General features: G+C 51.7%; 1 protein-coding gene across 1 annotated transcript in view; it reads right to left on the bottom strand.

Moving 5' to 3' along the window:
• The window catches only part of APCDD1L (APC down-regulated 1 like), a gene marked incomplete at its 5' end in the record, with an annotated part of 53,038 nt that extends 34,880 nt beyond the window's left edge, over positions 1-18,158 (bottom strand). Inside the window, one exon of the mRNA XM_081096643.1 lies at positions 18,110-18,158. Within this exon, the coding sequence (XP_080952769.1) occupies positions 18,110-18,158 (49 nt within the window). The remainder of the gene's footprint in view (positions 1-18,109) is intronic.
• Positions 18,159-19,703: the final 1,545 nt, after the last annotated feature.

Raw genomic sequence — 19,703 nt, 5'->3', positions numbered from 1 at the left:
TTCTCTCCAGCGAGTCTTCTTTTGATTATTCAGAAAGTTTTTCTGTATTTTAGTTGTAATTCCAGTTTGGTCCTGGGAGCATGTCCGTGCAGCATCCTCTTACTCTGCCATCATTTTTAATCCCCTACCTCACGTTTTCAATGTCTAGGAGATCGATGTCCCTGTGAGCCCCCGGCTCTGGGTCCTGCCCCTTCCGGGTTTGACAGGACCATCATGAGCGACAGACCGAAGCCTCTGGGGGACAGTGTGTAGAAGGAAAGTGACAACATAGTCACATTTATGGTCGTGATCGCCAAAGTCCTAAATGAAATGTTAGCAAATGGAACACAGTAGCATTTAACAAGATCATGCAGTGGGTCTATGTTGGGTCTGTCCCAATAAGGCAGGAGGGCTTCATATCAGAAAAATCTATACTAGTAAATGTCGTTGGCCACATTCACAGATTAAGAGAAAAGCCATACCACCTACTCAGAGCTGCAGGAAAAGCATTGGCTAAAATCCCACACCCATTAACCATTTCAAAGAAATCTTATCCAAAGGGAAACCATTTGGAAATATCCTTATCCTGATTTGAAATATGCCTTATTATAGGCATCCCCCAAATTCCTACATTAGATGATCATTCTTCAGGGTGACATACAGAATGTCTTTGGTCAGGAATAAGAATGGTGCCATCATCAGAATGGACGTCAGTTACTTTCAACATTTACTGAAGGTCCTAGCAGTTCATTAAGAAAAAGAAAAGGTATAAGGATTCAAAAGGAAATAATATTACCGCTATTTGTAGATGATATAATTATTTATGTACAAAATTCAAAATCTACAGAAAAATTAGTCGGAACAATAAAAGTGTTTAGTAAGATGTCTGGATAAAAGAAATCTCTGTAAAAAAATCAATTACATTCTGTAACAGCAACAAATGGGGAGGGGAGACACCATTTACAATAGTAGTAAAAAGTATAAGGTGTTCAGGAATAAATATAATAAAAATAAGCAAGACATAGAGCCCTGGCTAATGTAGCTCAGTGGTAGAGTGTTAGCCCATGCACCGAAGGGTCTGGGGTTTGTTTCCCGGGCAAGGACATGTACCTCGGTTGTGGGTTCATTCCTGGCCCCAGTCAGGGTGCATGCAGGAGGCAACCAACTGATGTGTCTCTCTCACATCAATGTTTCTCTCTCTGTCTTACTCTCTCACCCTCCCTCCCCTTCCACTCTTTCTTAAAAAAGAAAAAAATCAATGGAAAAAATATCCTCAGGTGAGGATTAACAAAAAAAAATGTATTCAGCCCTAACCGCTTTGGCTCAGTGGATAGAGCGTCGGCCTGCGGACTCAAGGGTCCCAGGTTCGATTCCAGTCAAGGGCATGTACCTTGGTTGCGGGCACATACCCAGTAGGGAGTGTGCAGGAGGCAGCTGATCGATGTTTCTCTCTCATTGATGTTTCTAACTCTCTACCCCTCTCCCTTCCTCTCTGTAAAAAAATCAATAAAATATATATATTAAAAAAAGTTTTGAAAGATATTAAAGAAGATATAAATTAATGAAATGGAAAGGAAATATCAAGAGGTGTCTGTTCTCTATAGAACTAATCCAGCGGTTCTCAACCTGTGGGTCACGACCCCTTTGGCGGTCGAACGACCCTTTCACAGGGGTCGCCTAAAACCATCCTGCATATCAGATATTTACATGACGAATCGTAACAGTAGAAACATTACAGTTATGAAGTAATAACGAAAATAATTTTATGGTTGGGTCACAACATGAGGAACTGTATTTAAAGGGCTTAGAAGGTTGAGAACCACTGAACTAATCCATGATGGATTCCGGTCAAAATTCCAATAGGTCATTTTGCTTTTTATTTTTTTTAGTATCTTGTTAAGATGGTTATACAATTTATATGAAAGAGCAAAATTGTGAGAAATTGAAGAAAAATAAGACATAGGGGCATGCTGTGTCAGAGATCAAGATTTATTGAGAACAGGAGTAATTGTAGCATCATATATTTCTTGAAGTGATAGATAAATTGACCAACAGAATAGGATAGGAGCTCAGATATTGACTCACAGAATGTATAAGGTTGGTGTATGTCTGGGCTGCTGGTCACTGGGGAAGAGATGGCTGTTCCATCAGCAGGGCCATCCAGTTGGTCATCCACTGAAGAATTAAGAGAAATTGGACCCTTCCTCACACCATACTCCCAAATCAATATCCAGTCAATAAGACTTAAACATAAATGGCAAAAATACTAAAGCTTTTAGAAGAAATGTAAAATAATGTCTTTATGATCTCAAGATAGCAAAAAAAATATATTTTTTTTAAACAAAATGCAAAGAATGTTAACATGACATTAAAATTAGGAAGTTCTGTTATCCAAAAGATGCCGTAATGAGAATGAAAAGGGAAGTGATGAACCAGGGAAAGGTATCTGCAGCCCACATAAGGGTTAATGCACAGAATGTGTGAGGAAGTCCTACAATACGGTAGAAAACCAGGCACAAGACATGAGCCTGTTTCACTGAAGCGTTAACGCTGTGGAGAGCTATTCACATCCATCACTAGGCAGGGCCATGCAAGTTAAGATCCAATGAGGTAACGTTTTGACACTCACCACTTTAGGAAAAATTACGAATTCTAAAAATGCAAGTGCCAGGGAAGATCGGTGGGAACCCTGTTGGTGGGAGTGAATCAGGATAAGTACTTTGTAAAACAATCCTCGTAAAGTAACTTTATAAAAGTTTACAGGACTTGCAGACATTTTCTGGGACTCACAGGTAGAAATACATTTCAACATCAGCACCTGATATGTACGCCTGCATGTGAACGTACACACACACATACATGCACACGCACGCTCACCCATGCCTGCACACCACATGTGTGATGGAGGCTTCAGGAGGTAATACAGGCTCTCCCTAGGAGACCTCCACTCTGCAGCATTTCTTCTTGTTCACGGTCTGAGCTTTGTCAATGTGATTTCCTGACCCATGAATAGATCCTGACTCAGACTTTATAACTCTTGCCCACATGTTCCCAGTGACAATTACTAGAATGTTGGTAACAGCCTTGCTTATAATCTCTCCAAACTGGAAATAAATGAGTGTTCACAGAGCGAAGCATAGAAAAGTAACCTGCAGCGCCTTTACATGGTGGAATATTATACAGCCGTGAAAAATGGATGACTGCAGCCACACCCAACGACATGCACACATCTTGGAAACATGGTATGCAGTGACCAAAGCCAGTGCCGGAGAAGAGAGACAGTGTGCAGTAACTTTTCTATGGCTCAGGAATCAGCGCGGCTGAAAACTGCCTGCAAGGTGCACATATCTGGAACAAAGCGGGAAAGATGCACATCCTTTAGGAAGGGCAGCAGACGTGGCAGGTACAGACGCCGGCAGTGTTTGGGTCTTGCTGTGAGAGACAGGGTCACAGCTGTCCATTCTATGTTCTGTTTCAAAGTATACATATTTTTGTAGTCATCAAATATGATGGAATAAGGATCGACATTTGATCAAGTCATCTGTTCAAAACGCTTCCCATTTCAAAGTCTGACACAATGCAATCTTCACTTGTGATTCCTCTCTCTTATTATTTTTAAAAAAATATTTTTATTGACTTCATAGAGGAAGCGAGAGATAACATCAATGATGAGAGACAATCATTGATGGGCTACCTCCTGCACGCCCCCTACTGGAGAGCCAGGTGGCAAACCAGGGGTGTGCCCTGACAGGGAATCAAACTGTGACCTCCTGGTCGACCCTCAACCATTGACCCACACCAGCCAGGCTCTCATAATTTTCTCCAGCACTCTGCCTACCACTGCCCTGACCTACTGTCAATTTCCTTTGATCACATCCAGTATATGGGCTGATGTGTGTCCCCCCCAGATCCAAATGTTGAAGCCCTACTCCTGTGTGATGCATTGGAGGTGATTAGGGTTAATGAGGTCAGGAGGGTGGAGCCCCAGGATGGGATTAGTGCCTCTGTTATCTCAGTCTGCACAAGGGGGTCAGAGGCTTGCTCTGGGCAAAGAGGAAACAGACAAAAAGCTCAGTCCTGTGTCATTCCTGTCGCAAAAGGGAACACGAGTGGGACCCTGGCCACCAGCTCCAACACGCCAACATACTCAGCCGCTAACAGGGCCATGGGCTGAGCCGGAGTGCCGCCTCCCTGCACTTGTCCGGGACCCCCAGCTGAGGTCACTGCTTCAGGGACCGTGGGCATTTCCGTTCAGTCCCGCTTCCCCCAAGGTTACGGATTCAGGTTGGTTTTCGGAATCCCGACAGGAAATGTGAGTGTGTGAAATTACTGCCTCTATGCAGCAATGACCCGGCCAAGCCCAGGTGGAGCTTGGGAGACACGGGGCGAGGAAAAACGTGCCTGGCTCCGGAGCAGTCCAGCCCTGTGCGGGTGGGTGGGGGCGGCCACGTGGCTGGGGGGCAACCGGCCGGGTGCAGCGAGAATGACCCTCTGCCGGGTTGTCAGCCCTTGGGGGTGGGGGGAGCGCATGGGAGGCCTCCCAGCAGTGCCACGTACTTGGGGCTCCTCGGGGATTGGGCAAGGAACGTGGGGAACGTGCCCATGGCAGTGAGGTGGCAGGACAGCAATCCCTCTGAGGTCCCTTCTGCCCCGCGCGGCCACTAGACTGTTCCAGGCCTGGGCGGGCGGGCGGGGAGCTGGAGGGCCACCTTCGGGAGCAGCCCTGCGGCAACCACTTTGACAGCCCAGGTCACAGAGGAGGAAACCTGGCCGGTGACTCACTCTGCTGATTCCAGAACAAAGCTCCACAGGCGGGGCCTAACCAGCGGGGCTGGATTCTCCCAGTTTGGCGACTGGACATCCCGGATCAAGGTGTCCGCAGGGCTGGCCGCTGGGAGGCCTGAGCCTGGTGTGTTCCTTCTCCCATCTCCACATGTCTCTCTCTGAGAGTGTCCGTGTCCGCGTGTCCCCTTTGGATGGGGACACAGTCCTGGTGGACAAGGCCCCACCTAATGACCTCTGTCTTAAGAAGGACACATTTCAGGGCTCTGGGCGAGAGGACTCCACCCTCGGAATTTGGGGAAACAATTCCACCCCTAACATTTCCTCAAGCTCATGCCACTGGTGGGGAGCAGGGCCCCCTCCAGCCTCGACTAATACATTCTCATTATTATAAAGAATGCGAGGCAGGCGAGCAGATGCCCCTCAGTGCCCTCCCACCTCCTCTCCCCTTCCCAGCAGCAACTCATATTATTAGTGTGTGCATCTTTTCAGATGTTTATTTCCACGAAGGAATATACATAAATATGCGCTGTGGCAGAGGGGAGGCTGTTTTTAAAATAAAATTTAAATCCCTGTTACGGTGAAAAACCTGCCTAATGAAAATTATGTTTCAAAATAGACTGAGGCGTTCTTTGTGCTAAATATGGTGTCCTTTGTCTCATTTGCAATGGAAAAGTCCCTTGTTTTTAAAAAAATACATTATTAAGAGGCCTTATAATACAAACCACATTTTCCAATTCAATAGCATCCAAGGTCAGCCAAGCAAAGACAATGTAAACTCGCTGCGGAAGCGTCTTGCTCAATAATGAAATTTGTTCGGAGGGCAGCATTATAATCAGAGCCTGGTACAAGCTGCTGAAATGGTAGCTCTGAAACGAGCCCCATTCAGTAATTGGGAGCCTATTAAAGCAGCTTACGTGCAATTTCAAGTATTGCATTTCCTGATTAACAAGGATATAATTTCTTGAAGGAAAAAAAAAAAAAAGGATTCTGTTTATGTCCTTGGTTTCCTTGAATTGGCCCTTACGCGAGGAAAGGCCACAGGCCACGGGTCTAGGCAGAAGCTGACGAGACACATTGACCAGGGAGAGGGGCTGAGGGCTGCAGAGCGGAAGGAGGAATTTTAGGAGGATCTGTCTTTACTGGCCACCTGAGTTCTGTTTGGAGCTGGAGCCCAGCTGAATCCACAGCTCCTGTCCTCGATGCCCAGGGCTACCGAGCCAACCTCCCTGGTGGCAGGTCTAAGCCAGTGTGGTTTGTAGAGATGCCTCGTCCTCCTTTGGGCCAACGCCCCTTGTCTGTGGAGGCCGTGCGCGTCCCCTGCAGCCACAGCCACTATTGCCGTGGGCCTGAGACCGCCTTTCTGGGAGTCTCATCTCTGTCATGTGTCCATCTGCTGGCTAGCTCCCCCCACCCCCCGGCGTCAGAGCCCTCTAACCCTTCATTTCTCCCCCTGCTCTACTAATTAGGACAGAGTTTCGGGGTGGCCACCCTCTTGGAGCGTCCACCACCCACACTGGGAATCTGTGGCTACTTGCTGTTGGCACATCTCTGTGCAGCCGCCTCTGAAGGGCCCGGCTCCTTCAGTGGACAGTGCCTTCTGTGAGCAATGGCAGAGCTCAGGACACCTGTGCTCTAGGATTTCTTAACACCAACCCGGCCAAACGGAGTTCTTCATTTCCCCTCCCTCCAACCCAGCTCCTTCTATGGGTCACAGCTAGCCCAGGAGCTAGAGAGTTCAGGAGCGAGTTAGAAGGTGACCCCTGGGTAGGCACCCCCACCCCCAGGTCCCATCTTCCCCCTATTATCAGGCATCTGGGAATGAGTCTGGGAGTCATCTCTTTATCCCTGTTGTGGGCTGAATTATGTCCCCCCAAAAGATATGCTCAAGTCTTAACTCGTGGTACCTGTGAAGCTGTTCTTGGAAACAGGACGAGGTGGCCCACCCGCCTCCCTGACTGTCTCTGTCATCTCTCCTGCGCCAACCACTCTGGTGTCCTTCAGTTTCCTAAACGTGTCTCAGCCTTCACACCTGCCGAACCCTACCAGGCTCCTTTAGCCCCAGGTCCTCACGCGCTGCCTCTGTTCATTCTAGAACCGAGCTCTGTGTCCCTCCCTGGAGAGGCCTTCCAGGGAGACCTCAGCTGGCAGCCCCACCTCTGCGTCGCTCTCAGGACACGGCCCTTCTTTTCTTCACTCATAGTGCTATTGCCGTCAGTCTTTTCTCATTTATTTATTTGTTCTCTTATTTATTGTTTATGCTCTCCCTGCCCCCCCTTCACCCAACTAGAGCACAAGCCCCGTGAGTCCCACCAGGCCCAGGCCCAGGCCCAGGCCCAGACCCAGACCCCTTTTGTTCACTGTTCTGTCCCCAGCGGGTAGAACAGTGCCTGGCATAGTAGGCGCCAGCTGAATGTCCGTTTAAGAACCAACTACTGGCATGAAGAGATATTTCTGCCATTGAGTTGAAGTTGTACAAAGTTATCTAAAAACGTAAATGCATGCTCGTTCACTGAAGCTCTCCTAAATGAGAAGCTGGAGGAGGGAGAGAGAGAAGTCTGTCTTTGTGCTTAAGCAGGATAAAAAAAAGAAAAGAACTTTCTGAGCAAAGTATCTACATAAACAGGGACTGTGCTTCACCCTCTGATAATGAACTCCAGCCCTGAGTGTGGCTCAGTTGGTTGGGTGCCATCCCGTGCACCAAAAGGTTGCTGGTTCAATTCCTGGTCAGGGCACATGCCTTGTTGCGAGCTTAATCCCTGGCATGCAGGGGGCAGCTGCTCTATGTTTCCCTCTCACATCAATGTTTCTCTTTCCATCTCCCTACCTCTCCCTCTAAAAATAAATTTTTAAAAATCTTAAAAAAAAAAAGAACTCCAGTAGTTCTGGCCTCAGATCCTCTGGAAGCTCTCTGGCAATGAATATGCAAATTCCCAGCGATCCTTGAAGCCCTTACAGGATTCTGGAGCCTCAGGGTCCTGACCTCTCCTCCCCTGCCCCTGTCTGCAGCAATAATGAATAGCCTGGATGTGAACGGACTTAAGTGTTCACACGTAACCTGGAACTCTGACTTCTCAGGAAGCCGGGTGGCCCCTAAACACCCTCAGGGTCAGAAATGCAGACACAGGCACCTGTAGACCCTGAGAGCGTGGGGTGGGGCTGACCAGGCAAATGCACCTAGTCACTCAGTCACAAGGTCACTGCCTTCTCTGCGATTTCAATGGGCACTTTAAATTCACCTTCTGCAAAAGGCAGATGAAAATGCAAAGGTATTGTAAGACTGTGGGAAAAAAAGCAAGTCCAACATTGGTCGTTATAAAAGCCCAGGTATTCGCACTCACCAACAAGTTGGCTTTAATTTTAGTAACGGTGGGTTGCTGTTAAAAAAACTGTAGCCCATCAGAGTCTGGTTAAGACTCTTGGGCCAAACAGTAGACTTAAGTTTCAAACTATCTAGAAACCACACCCAACCACCCAAACACATGTTAAAACAACTAATTGTATATTTCAAAGAACAAGTCATTTCGTTTTACTGTGGTCACTGTGATTCCGAGCTAAACACATTCACATCTTGCTCTCTGTTGTTACACATCTTTTGGGGGAAAAGATGGGGTTGGGTGTGAGCTATTGCTTTTCTTCCCATTTTCGCTATAATTTACCACTGAGGTTTGAGGAGGGCAGCTCAAGTTTTTAATGCACTTTGAGCTCTGAGGTGAGCTAACCTCAGTAAAGCATATATGCTGTTTAGCTATCAGCTCAGAGATCATGGTCTCAAAGTGGACACCGGAGGCATACTCATCAGGTGCTTTGGTTGCAAGCAGCCGAAGCCATGTCTGACTCAGATAAGCTAGACTGGGATTCCGTGGAAGGGCATGGGTGCTCACTGATCTAAGAGGTGCTCTGGGGATCCGGCTGGTGGGAAGTACCCTGCAGTTTCTCCGGGACTCCCCTGTGAGCAGGATGCATTTTAACTTCTGGTCATTGACATAAGATTCCAGGTCTTGGGGCAAACATCCCGTTTGCTCAACCTGAGACTCATGCCCTAGGTCAGTGATGGTGAACCTTTTGAGCTCGGCGTGTCAGCATTTTGAAAAACCCTAACTTAACTCTGGTGCCTTGTCACATATAGAAATTTTTTGATATTTGCAACCATAGTAAAACAAAGATTTATATTCTTGATATTTATTTTATATATATATTTTTTTAATATATTTTATTGATTTTTTACAGAGAGGACGGGAGAGGGATAGAGAGTTAGAAACATTGATGAGACAGAAACATCGATCAGCTGCCTCCTGTACACCCCCTACTAGGGACGTGCCCACAACCAAGGTACATGCCCTTGACCGGAATCGAACCTGGGACCCTTCAGTCCGCAGGCTGATGCTCCATCCATTGAGCCAAACTGGTCAGGGCTATTTTATATATTTAAATGCCGTTTAACAAAGAAAAATCAACCAAAACAATGAGTTTGCGTGCCACCTCTGACACGCATGTCATAGGTTCGCCATCACTGCCTAGGTGGAGGGGAGACACCTTGACTGGCCATTCTCCAGGATTTGAGTCAATGCAGAAAATGTTGCTGCTAGTAGAAGGGAGTGTGACATTACTTACTGCTGACATCTATCCACCCATAGCTGTGTTCTGGCCTCAGTCACCCTATCAGGATTCCAGTTCCTGGTTCTGAAGCCCCATCCACTTGGCTGTAGACAAGGCACCTTTGGCATGCTCCCAGGAAGGGTCCTGTCTAGATGTCTGGATGGTCGGGGCCCTGCTCTTCCTTAGATCAACACCAGGAGCAAAGTTTGTCTAAGACCATCTCTCCTGCCCAGGACCCCGGTGCCATGCTGGGTGACCCCACTTCTGACACCAGAATCCTGCAGTCAGATCAGGATTCCCAAGCCCCAGTTTCCACTACTTCTCCAACCAGCCTCTTTCGCTGAGGTTCTAGCAAACCTCGGGGATTGCATGTCTTGGAGATTGTAACCTCGGTGACAGCAGACACCCAGCCCCTTTCCTTGGAACCCGCAACCCCAGATGGAACTGATCCTGTAGGAAATACAGAAAAATCATATAAAGACAAAGAGAGAAATCACCCATAATCCCACTTCCCAGAGATAACCACTAATTTCTTATGTCTTCTTCTAGTTTTTTTAAAAAATAAGGATGCCACCCTTCCAATTAAATCGTATTTGAAATCAAATGTACATACACTGTGTTTCTGTTCTAACATTATGCCAAAATTATCTTCCCATTTCATTCAATATTTTTAAATATATATATTTTTGCGGGTGCATAATTCCCTCAAAATTTGTTGACATCTTTGCCTAACATTGGGTATTTAGGTTTTGGTCTCCTGGTCTCCCTTTCCTCCCTGGGTCCTTGGTCATGGCTTGTCCCTGCCCCATCACCTCTCAACTGTAGGCTGATCAACTAAGTTCTTGAATCTCCACTTCCCAGAAACACCTGATGCCTTCCCACCCATCAGAGGGGGCCCTTCAGATACAACACGAGGAGTTGTGGGCTGAATTGTATCCCCTCAAAAGATACGTTCAAGTCCTACCTCGGAATGCGACCTTGTTTAGAAATACAGTTGTAAATAGTTAAGATGCGGTCCCACTGGAATAGGGTGGGTCCTAATCCAAGAGGACTGGTGTGCTTGTAAGAAGAGGAGGAGACACACACGGGAGGAGAGTGTTGTTGGGGGCAGAGATTGGAGTGACTCATTTAAAGGCAACGTGATACTGAATGTCAACTGTCATTGAAAGAAATAGTAAAGACACAGATTGCCAAGGCCTTTTAGCAGAAGCTACAAGAGGAAAGAAGGCTTCTCCCCTACAGTTTCAGAGGGAGCTGGCTCCGTGACACCCAGATTTAGTTACTTCCGGGATGGTGAGTCAGTTCATTTCTGTTGTTCTAAGACATCCAGTTGGTGGCACTTTGCACAGTAGTCCTAGGACACGAACACAGATGTCCCAAGCACACGGTGCCATCCCAGCCGCTAGCGGGGGCCCTTTGGCTACATCACCAGGCAAAGGCAACCCCGCCCCCACGTGCCTTTTGTAGCAGAAACTTGGGCTTCTGACCTCCTCACTTACTCTGCGCCCATCCTCCTCTGACCTGTCAGCCACCATTTCCGACCCTTCCTCCCGCCACACTTCTGATGCCTCAGATGCTCTGTGGGCATCCCTCAGAAGCCGTATATCTTGGTCCCAAGAGCAGAACCCACAGAGCAGTGTCCTGTCACCTTAGTAATGATGTAGTGACACCTCCCAGGCACCTGCTCTGTGCCTGGCCCTGTGGGCAGCCTCACCTACTCCTCACAGCAACCCATGGGCAGACATGACTTGGCAGAGGAGGAGGCTGAGGCCCAGAGGGATTAAGTGATTCGGAAGCCCGTGGAGCAGCTGGAGTTAGAATGTGGGAGATTGAATTCCGGAGCCCAGCCCACGCAGCTGTCTTTGCAGATGGACAATTAAGGTCCTTCGCTCTTCAGCCCCTCTCAGAATCACATTTAATTGAGGATTTAAGACTGTTCTTGTTAGCATGCCTGTGGTCTCCACACTGTGATCCTCCGCCCTAAGTCACGTTATGTAAGCTGTCAGCCGCATGCCTCAGCGCGTGGGTATCTTCCGCTGCCCGGCTTCGTTCTAAACCCGGCTTCTTTCCAACAGGCAGCGGGGCAGGCGGTCCTGGCCTGAACCTTGAGCTGAGCTGCCCAGGAAAGGGCAGTCGAGGCATGAAGCTCGGTGGCCCACAGACCTCAGTGTCTGGCTGGCCAGCTGGATGCTCCTAAGCGCATCTGTCCTCTGTAACACGGTGCCAGTGGCATAGGGAGGTCACAGGCAGAATCGCTGAGCACACGTGCATGTATGATAAGACCACCTGGCCATCTATTATCCCTCAGGAAAAAACGTACAGGTGGTGGGACAGGTGGTGGACAGGTGGTGGACAGGTGGTGGGACAGGTGGTGGGACAGGTTGTGGACAGGTGGTGGGGCAGGTGGGGGACAGGTGGTGGGACAGGTGGGGGACAGGTGGGGGACAGGTGGGGGACAGGTGGTGGGACAGGTGGGGGACAGGTGGGGGACAGGTGGGGGACAGGTGGTGGACAGGTGGGGGACAGGTGGGGGACAGGTGGGGGACAGGTGGTGGACAGGTTGTGGACAGGTGGGGGACAGGTGGGGGACAGGTGGGGGACAGGTGGTGGACAAGTGGGGGACAGGTGGGGGACAGGTGGTGGGACAGGTGGTGGACAGGTGGTGGACAGGTGGGGGACAGGTGGGGGACAGGTGGTGGACAGGTGGGGGACAGGTGGTGGGACAGGTGGTGGACAGGTGGGGGACAGGTGGTGGACAGGTGGTGGGATAGGTGGTGGGACAGGTGGTGGGACAGGTGGTGGGACAGGTGGTGGACAGGTGAATACTGGCGTTGTTACTAGGCACTACATTCGGGGGAGAGGGGACTCTGGGGACTAAAATGAGAGTTGAAAGCATGTGTCTTGGCAGAAGGAGGTTATGGGCTTCTAAGAATCGGATACTTTCAGGGCTGGAAGCAAATCTAGGTGACTCCCTGTGCCACGCCAGCACAGCCAAGGGTGAACCTGAGAGGGGTGGTGAAGGATTGAGAAAAGACAGACAAGAGAATAAAGCTGGGTCTCGGTGGGACGCTGCTTCTCTGATGGAGAGACAGAGCCACGGACTACAAGCCGTGTCTTTATTTTATAGCAGATTCCACGAGGCAGAGTAAGGGCGTGGTCAAGATGTTTACAACGTTCTCCTGGGTTTCAATCCTACTCAACTACATGCACCTGAACTCTATCAAGCCCACATCACTCAGGCACATGGGGCCTCGTGTTCGGACCATAGGTTCAAGCTCACAACCACAGCTGTTGGCTATAATTGTGCTGAGAGGGCCCTGCCCTCCAAGTGGAGACTTGCACGTGGCCATGAGAGGACTGTGCCCTCTCATTAGTCGGAGGCTTGAACCTGTCCAAACACTATAGCTGCTCTCCACAACTCCCTACCAGTGATGGCGAAACTTTTGAGCTCGGCGTGTCAGCATTTTGAAAAACCCTAACTTAACTCCGGTGCCGTGTCACATATAGAACTTTTTTGATATTTGCAACCATAGTAAAACAAAGACATATTTTTGATATTTATTTTATATATTTAAATGCCATTTAACAAAGAAAAATCAACCAAAAAATGAGTTCGTGTGTCACCTCTGACAAGCGTGTCATAGGTTCGCCATCACTGCCTAGCCCTAGCCAGTGGTCGGCAAACTCATTAGTCAACAGAGCTAATTATCAACAGTACAATGATTGAAATTTCCTTTGAGAGACAATTTTTTTAAACTTAAACTATATAGGTAGGTACATTGTTAATAACTTAATTAGGGTACTCCTAAGGCTTAGGAAGAGCCACACTCAAGGGGCCAAAGAGCCGCATGTGGCTCGCGAGCCGCAGTTTGCCGACCACGGCTAGCCAATGCTACCTCCCACAGCATCCGGCTCATTGTTGGATACCTCTGGTGATGGGGCAGCGGTTCTCAACCTGTGGGTCGCGACCCCTTTGGCCAGCCGTGGGCAAACTACGGCCCGCGGGCCGGATCCGGCCCATTTGAAATGGATAAAACTAAAAAAAGAAAAGACTGTACCCTTTTATGTAATGATGTTTACTTTGAATTTATATTAGTTCACACAAACACTCCATCCATGCTTTTGTTCCGGCCCTGCCGTCCAGTTTAAGAACCCATTGTGGCCCTCGAGTCAAAAAGTTTGCCCACCCCTGCCTTTGGCGGTCGAACGACCCTTTCACAGGGGTTGCCTAAGACCATCCTGCATATCAGATATTTACATGACGATTCATAACAGTAGCAACATTACAGTTATGAAGTAGCAACGAAAATAATGTTATGGTTGGGTCACAACATGAGGAACTGTATTTAAAGGGCCAGAAGGTTGAGCACTACTGCTCTAAGGCATCCCATTCCTTCCCCTGCTGAACCCCCTTCAGTGGACCCTCCATTGCCCTTGACAGGAAGTTCAATGCCCCCCTGTGGCCCGCATGGCCCCCATGACTGAGCCCTGCCAACCTCCTGGCCTCTCCACCCCTCGCCCATCACCCTCTCTTGACAGCCCCACTGGCCTTCTCTGGTCATGAACTCATGCAAGTCCCTCTCCCCGTGTCCTTCCTCCGCCCTCCTCTTTGTTCAAGCTTTAGTCACTTATCACCTTCCACACCACCCCGCCCAGGCCAGATGCCCCAGGACCTACGGGGTGGAGCAGCCACTTGCAATGAGTCGCTCATTTTAGCTTTAATCGTCCAATTTGACTCTGACTTCCCTGCGGCCAGGGGTGGCCTCCCGTGTTCCTGTATCGGCAGGGCCTTACACCAGCGGGGGCACACCCGGCGCGTCACCCAGCACTCACTCTGAGGGTTGAATCTCAGGTGGGCACTGCTCTGCTGGACGTTCTTCCTTGTACCCGCCTCACCCAGCTGAGCCATGCGTCTGTCGTTATATCGTCTCACGGGGAAGGAAGGTGGTGACAACAGGCCCACGGTGGGGCCAGGGAGACAGGGTGCGAGAAGTAGCCTGGCTCACTCCATAGGGACAGTGATGAATTTTGTCACTGTGGTCACTATCCTGACAATAGTCACGGTGCTCTTGGGGACACACAGAACATCGAGAGGGAAGGAGACCCACCCAGTGGCCAGCCTACACTCGCGGAGGCAACTGAGAGCGGCTGTCTCTCCAGGCTCATGCAGGTGGCACATGCAGGTCACAGGTTCTTGGGGTCAAGTCCAACCCCAGGCACCCCTTCACCCCGTCAGTCCCCCTGAGGCCAGTGTTGTCACCATTCCCAGCTCACTGCTGGGGACACGGATAACAGGCGGGGAAGGTGAAAGCTAGGGTGGCCCCCAGTCTGTCCAGCTCCTGGGACGTGCCCTCCAGCTCTGCAGCACACAAGCTGTTGGATTCAGCCCCGTCCCGCCAGCCTGTGGGCACGCAGGTGGCTCCCCCCCCACCCCCCGCTCAGCTGGGAGGCTGACATTCTCGGGGACACACCTGCCTCTCCCTCCCACTGTGTACCTCACTTCCTGGGTCTTAGACAGCTCCCCTGTATCAGTCTTTTGGAAACCGTCGGGTTCAGGGAGCCAGCACACTCACGACCACCCCGCAGGCTGACGCAGCCTCCTGTGCGTCAGGCTGTGCACCGGCTTCGGGGGAGCACCTTCTCTTGGCAGTTCTGTCAGTGGCTCATTCTGGCTCCAAAGCTCTCATTAACATTGGTAACTTCCAGGGCATCGCACGGATAGTTCTTCTTCGGTCGCTTCTAACTGGCCCACCGTCCAGATGGTTTTGAAATCAAGGAAGCTGCTCTGTTTGCCTGGAGCTGGGTATTTTGAATCTGGAGATTACAGCTCCGGTCAGAACGATAAGCGAGACAGCTGGCCGCAGTGACCGCCGGGCAAGGCAGCAGGAGAAAGTTTCAGCTGATAACTTTCTTTATTTTAAATAATTAATCCGATTACTGATCTCCATTCACTGATGATTTTCGGAGGAGTGTACTTAAGTTAATTTTCTTCCCAGTTTTTATTCTCGGATTCAGAGCGGAGCCCCACACTGACAACTAATTTATTATGGGCTAGCCTGTGATTTCGTTCTAGTTAATCTGTCACTAAATGATAACTTGCCATCGCAAAGTACATGGTTGGAGATAAAAGCAGGGCTGAAATTAGACCAAAAGAAATGAGGAATAAAAAGGAGCTGTGGTTTCTCATTTCCCCCCCTCAAGCATAAATTGTCGAGTAAGGAGATTTTTAAAAGCCAGAAATTGCTGTGGAGTGAACTCGAGCTGGGGGCCAGAGCATTGGCATGGGCACAGCTGGCATCGCAGGGTTTTGCTGCCGGGGGTCCCTAACCGCACTTCCCCACTCACGGCCAGACATTCACCAGAGGACATCCTCAGAGACAAGAAGGAGCGAGAACAAGTGGGAAAAATCAACGTCCAAACTGGAAACTAGCTTGGGGTGCTGTTTTTCTTGGGGCCCCACTGTACCTTTGATTTCCTGATTGCTCAGAACAAGAATAACAAAATCCATCCGACCCGGTGATTTTGACAGATTCATCGGAAAAGCTACCAGTTGAGTCTGATGTAGCCATACCTGTGGTTTTCAATCAAGAGTAGCCCGCCCCCGCCCCCCCCCCCCCGGGACATCTGGCTGTGTCTGGAGACCCTTATGGTTGTCATAACTGGGAGGTGTTGACATTGGCAGGTAGTAGGTAGAGGCCACGGATGCTGCTAAGCATCCTACAGTGCATGGGGCAGCCGCGGAGAGAATGGTGAGGACCACAAAAGCCAATAGCATTGAGGCTGAGCAACCTTGGTGTGTGCTCCCATATGTATGTGTGCATGCGTGTGTGTGCACGCGTGCACGTGTGTGTGTGTGTGTGTGCTCATTGTGGATTCACTTGGTGTGTCCTCCACAACGTTTCCAGAACCTGGGGACACGAAGCAGGCGCGCCTCGGCTCAGGTGCCTACATTATGTAAGTATCTGAGGATTAACTGGGTTCTGTTTCCTTTCTCCAAAGCGAAAGGATCTTGTTGCCTGGCGATGCAGCAGTGGGAGAAGTCCTTGTGAAGGAGTGTTCAGTGGGAAACGGTGCCCGGCTTAGGGCAGGGAGCTGCCGAGGCAGCTCCAGTGGGGTCGGCGCCCTCCTTGCGCCTGTGACTGAACGCAGGGCGCCTCCGCCCATCGGGCGCTCCCTCCCGGCTCCTCTCCTGGGGAATCTGTCTGACTCCCATGGCTGGAGGTCGAGGAGCAGCGCAGCAGGACTCTCTGAGAGCGAGCGCCATGCTAAGCGTCCAGGGATTTTATTGGCAGGACGAGAAGCTCCCCGCCTGCCAAGGACAACAGCCCTGTGCTGTGACCAAGCCTGCAGGTTTCTGGGGTCACCTGTCCCGTGGGAGGGAGCAGGTAGGGAGGGGTGGGAGAGAGCGTAAAGATGATGGTTCCTCCCTCGCCTGGTTCATCTCTGCGCCCAGCAGTCCTGCCACCCACCCCTCCCCGCCCTCCCCAACCAGAGAACAGGGCTGCCTGCCCTGTGCTGTGCCCTCTGCTGGGACTCCTCTGCAGTGGAGGGCCCTGCGACCTCTCACCTCCAGCCCGTGGTAACTGCACCCTTTGGATGGACGTGTCTGTGACTCACACACTGCCCCCCCCCCCCCCGCCTCCCTTGACTTCCTTCAGACCCTTTCACCTCCCTCCATCCATCGTGCTTCGAAGCTGGAGGCTGGGAGAAGACCCATCGAGGGGCTCCTGCAGGCAGACCTGGCTTTGCTCCTTGGCTGTAAAGGAGCAGAGTGCCCAGTGGGACCTGACAGCCGGTGGCCTGGCTGCGCTGGCTGAACGCTCCCTCGGTGCCAGGCGGCACGCTGCGTGCCTCCCCGCCCTCCTCCACAGTCCTCACAATGAGCCTAGACAGAGGCTGGGCCTGTGAGCCCATTGGACAGATGCGAACACTGGGCGAGGAGCTGGTGGCCATGCCCAGGCCCCACAGGTGGACGGAAGCTGACCTGGACTTCGGAGCCAGGTGGCTGACTCCAGGGCCAGAATTCTTGACCCTTCACAGTGAGGGTGCTCGGGGCGAGCCGGGGCGGGCGCCCTGCCATGACTATTGTGGTTGTCGTTTTTGCCAGTGGTGCCCACCATGGTCCATTGGCATTTGTAGAGTTTTGCCCACTCCCCACCCGCTAAGAAGCACCAGCAAACAAGCAGCTAGTCCTGTCTCCTCTACCGGGGGGTCCTGGGGTCCCTTGGCCACCCCCTCTCTCCCATCCCCCCACCAGCCTGGGCCCAGGGTCACTGCGCCCTCCCCTAACTTTTCCCCAGCCCTGAGCACCCCCAGGTCCAGGATCCCGTGGGCAAGACCAGCCTGCAGCCCTGCTCTCAACACGGGGGTTTGTACCTTGCCATGGGGGCCTCAGTGGGCCTGGGATCCTCCTGATCTTCTTGGAGGTACCAGTCCCTCTGGACCCCATCCCAGGGGCTCCTCCTAGTGCCTGGAGGTCAAGCCTCAAGGGGCGCGGGGGGGGGGTGGTGGTGGGGGCGGGCAGAAGGGTGAACACTTGGCGCAATGACACCCCTCCCTCCCGCAGGAGCCTGGAGGCTCAGCAGGTGCGGGCAAGGTGAGGCTGGGGAAGGGCTAGCCGGAGGCAGCATCACCATGGTGCACAGACCCAGACGGCAGTCCCCAAGGCCCCTTGGGAGTCAGACGGCAAGCTCCCTCCCTTCCGACCTTAGGCAGTGAGCCAGCCAGCGAGGAGGAAGGTGACACTTACCTCCCAAAAGCATCAGGACCCAAGTGTAGGGGAGCATGGCTGCGGGCATCCCGTCGGGGCTGGCAGGACGGCCTCGGCACCTCCACGGTGTGTGGAGGGAGGCGGGGCGCCGGGCTCTGGGGCCGCAGCTGACGCTGGCGCCCGGCTGGGGTCCCGCGAAGAAGTTGCAAGGGCCCTGCGCCCCCCTTGGCGCTCCCTCTGGGCTGTTGATAGTTGTAAGTCGAGCTGCGCACTCATAGGTCCAACTTGCCAGAAGAGGTGGAGACAGCCTCCGTGGCGCGCTCACCAGCGCGGTGCGCCCAGCCCTCTGGCATGGCTCCTCCTGCCATTCAGACCCCAGCTGACCCCTTTCCGTCCCCTGCCCCTCACCTCCCCAAAGTCTTCGCAGGGAGCAAGACCTCCCTCAGTTCCACGCACTCCTTTTCGCAAAGTGCACCCAGGCAGGCTGGTCCCTGGAGGGACAGGGGGCGGGGAAGCTCTTCTGAGCCCGCTGGTCTCTGACCCTTGAAGTTTCTACTCAGATTCTCTTGGGAAAGTCACTGACTGGCAGCCCAGCTCGGGGCACGGGGAAAGGGGCCAAACTGGCGCCCAGCAGCCAGCACGCTCTGTCATTAGCCTGTGGGTTCCAGAGAGCATCCAGGCCAAAGTGAGGCGCCGGCCAGGGCGGCTCCCCACCCTCCTGCCCCAACTCCTCCTCCTGCCACCACCTCCCAGTTCCCATCTGAGTGAGTCATTTTAGGTGACAGCCCAGAGGCAGCTGGATGGAGGACAGACAGCATGGCCCCCCACCGGCCGCCTCCGCCCCCACCCAGGTCCCGGAGCTCCCAGGCAGTTCCCAAGTGGCAGCGAGGCTTGAAGGAGGGTCTGAAGGAGGACTCTCCATGAGTTATTGGGTTTATGAATGAAGATGAGAGAGAATCACTTGGATTGGAAAACATTTAACCGGATTGTTCCTCTCTACATGGGCCATCTGGATAGCTGAAGGGAAGCTGTGGTGGGCGGGCTGAGGCTGGAGACGTGTAGATCTTGGTGTCTGTTTTCCTTGTGTTGCCATTAAGTGAGAGGGGTGGGGGTGTGGGAGAGAGGGGCGGGGGGGAGAGAGAGAGAGAGAAGGAAAGAGAAAGTGAAAAAAGAGGGGGGGAGAAAGAGAGACAGAAAGTAAGGGAAATGAGAAAGAGGAGAGAGAACAGAAAAGAGAAAGAGAGAGAATAAGAGAGAGCCGGAGACGCCCCTTGCTGAGGGCTGGGAGATGGGGGACCGGCCTGTGCCCAGGATGCCCATGCAAGCTGCCAGCCTGTCCTCAGACGGGTGATAGATCCATCCGCCCGTGCTTGTGGGCTGCTTGCCTCTGGGGGTTGGGAGACAGCACCCAACCTTCTGACTCCTTATGAGAAGCTTGGGTGAGGCTCTCAGGCATCCAAGAGCCCCGAGGCCACCGGGCTGCCCTGGGCACTCCTCTCCAGGGGGCAGAGGAGCACGTGGGAACGGGGCCACAGCGTGATCTGCCGCAAATGGAAATGTGAGAGAAACGATCAGTTTCCTTCCTGAAGAGGACATTTCTTTCCTGGTCTCTATGGGTTGCTGAGAACAGCCT

The sequence above is a fragment of the Myotis nattereri genome (genome assembly GCF_964212035.1).
Source record: "Myotis nattereri genome assembly, chromosome: 8".
Taxonomy (NCBI): domain Eukaryota; kingdom Metazoa; phylum Chordata; class Mammalia; order Chiroptera; family Vespertilionidae; genus Myotis; species Myotis nattereri.
The sequence above is the reverse complement of the archived record's forward strand: the minus strand, read 5'-3'. Positions and strand labels throughout refer to the sequence as shown.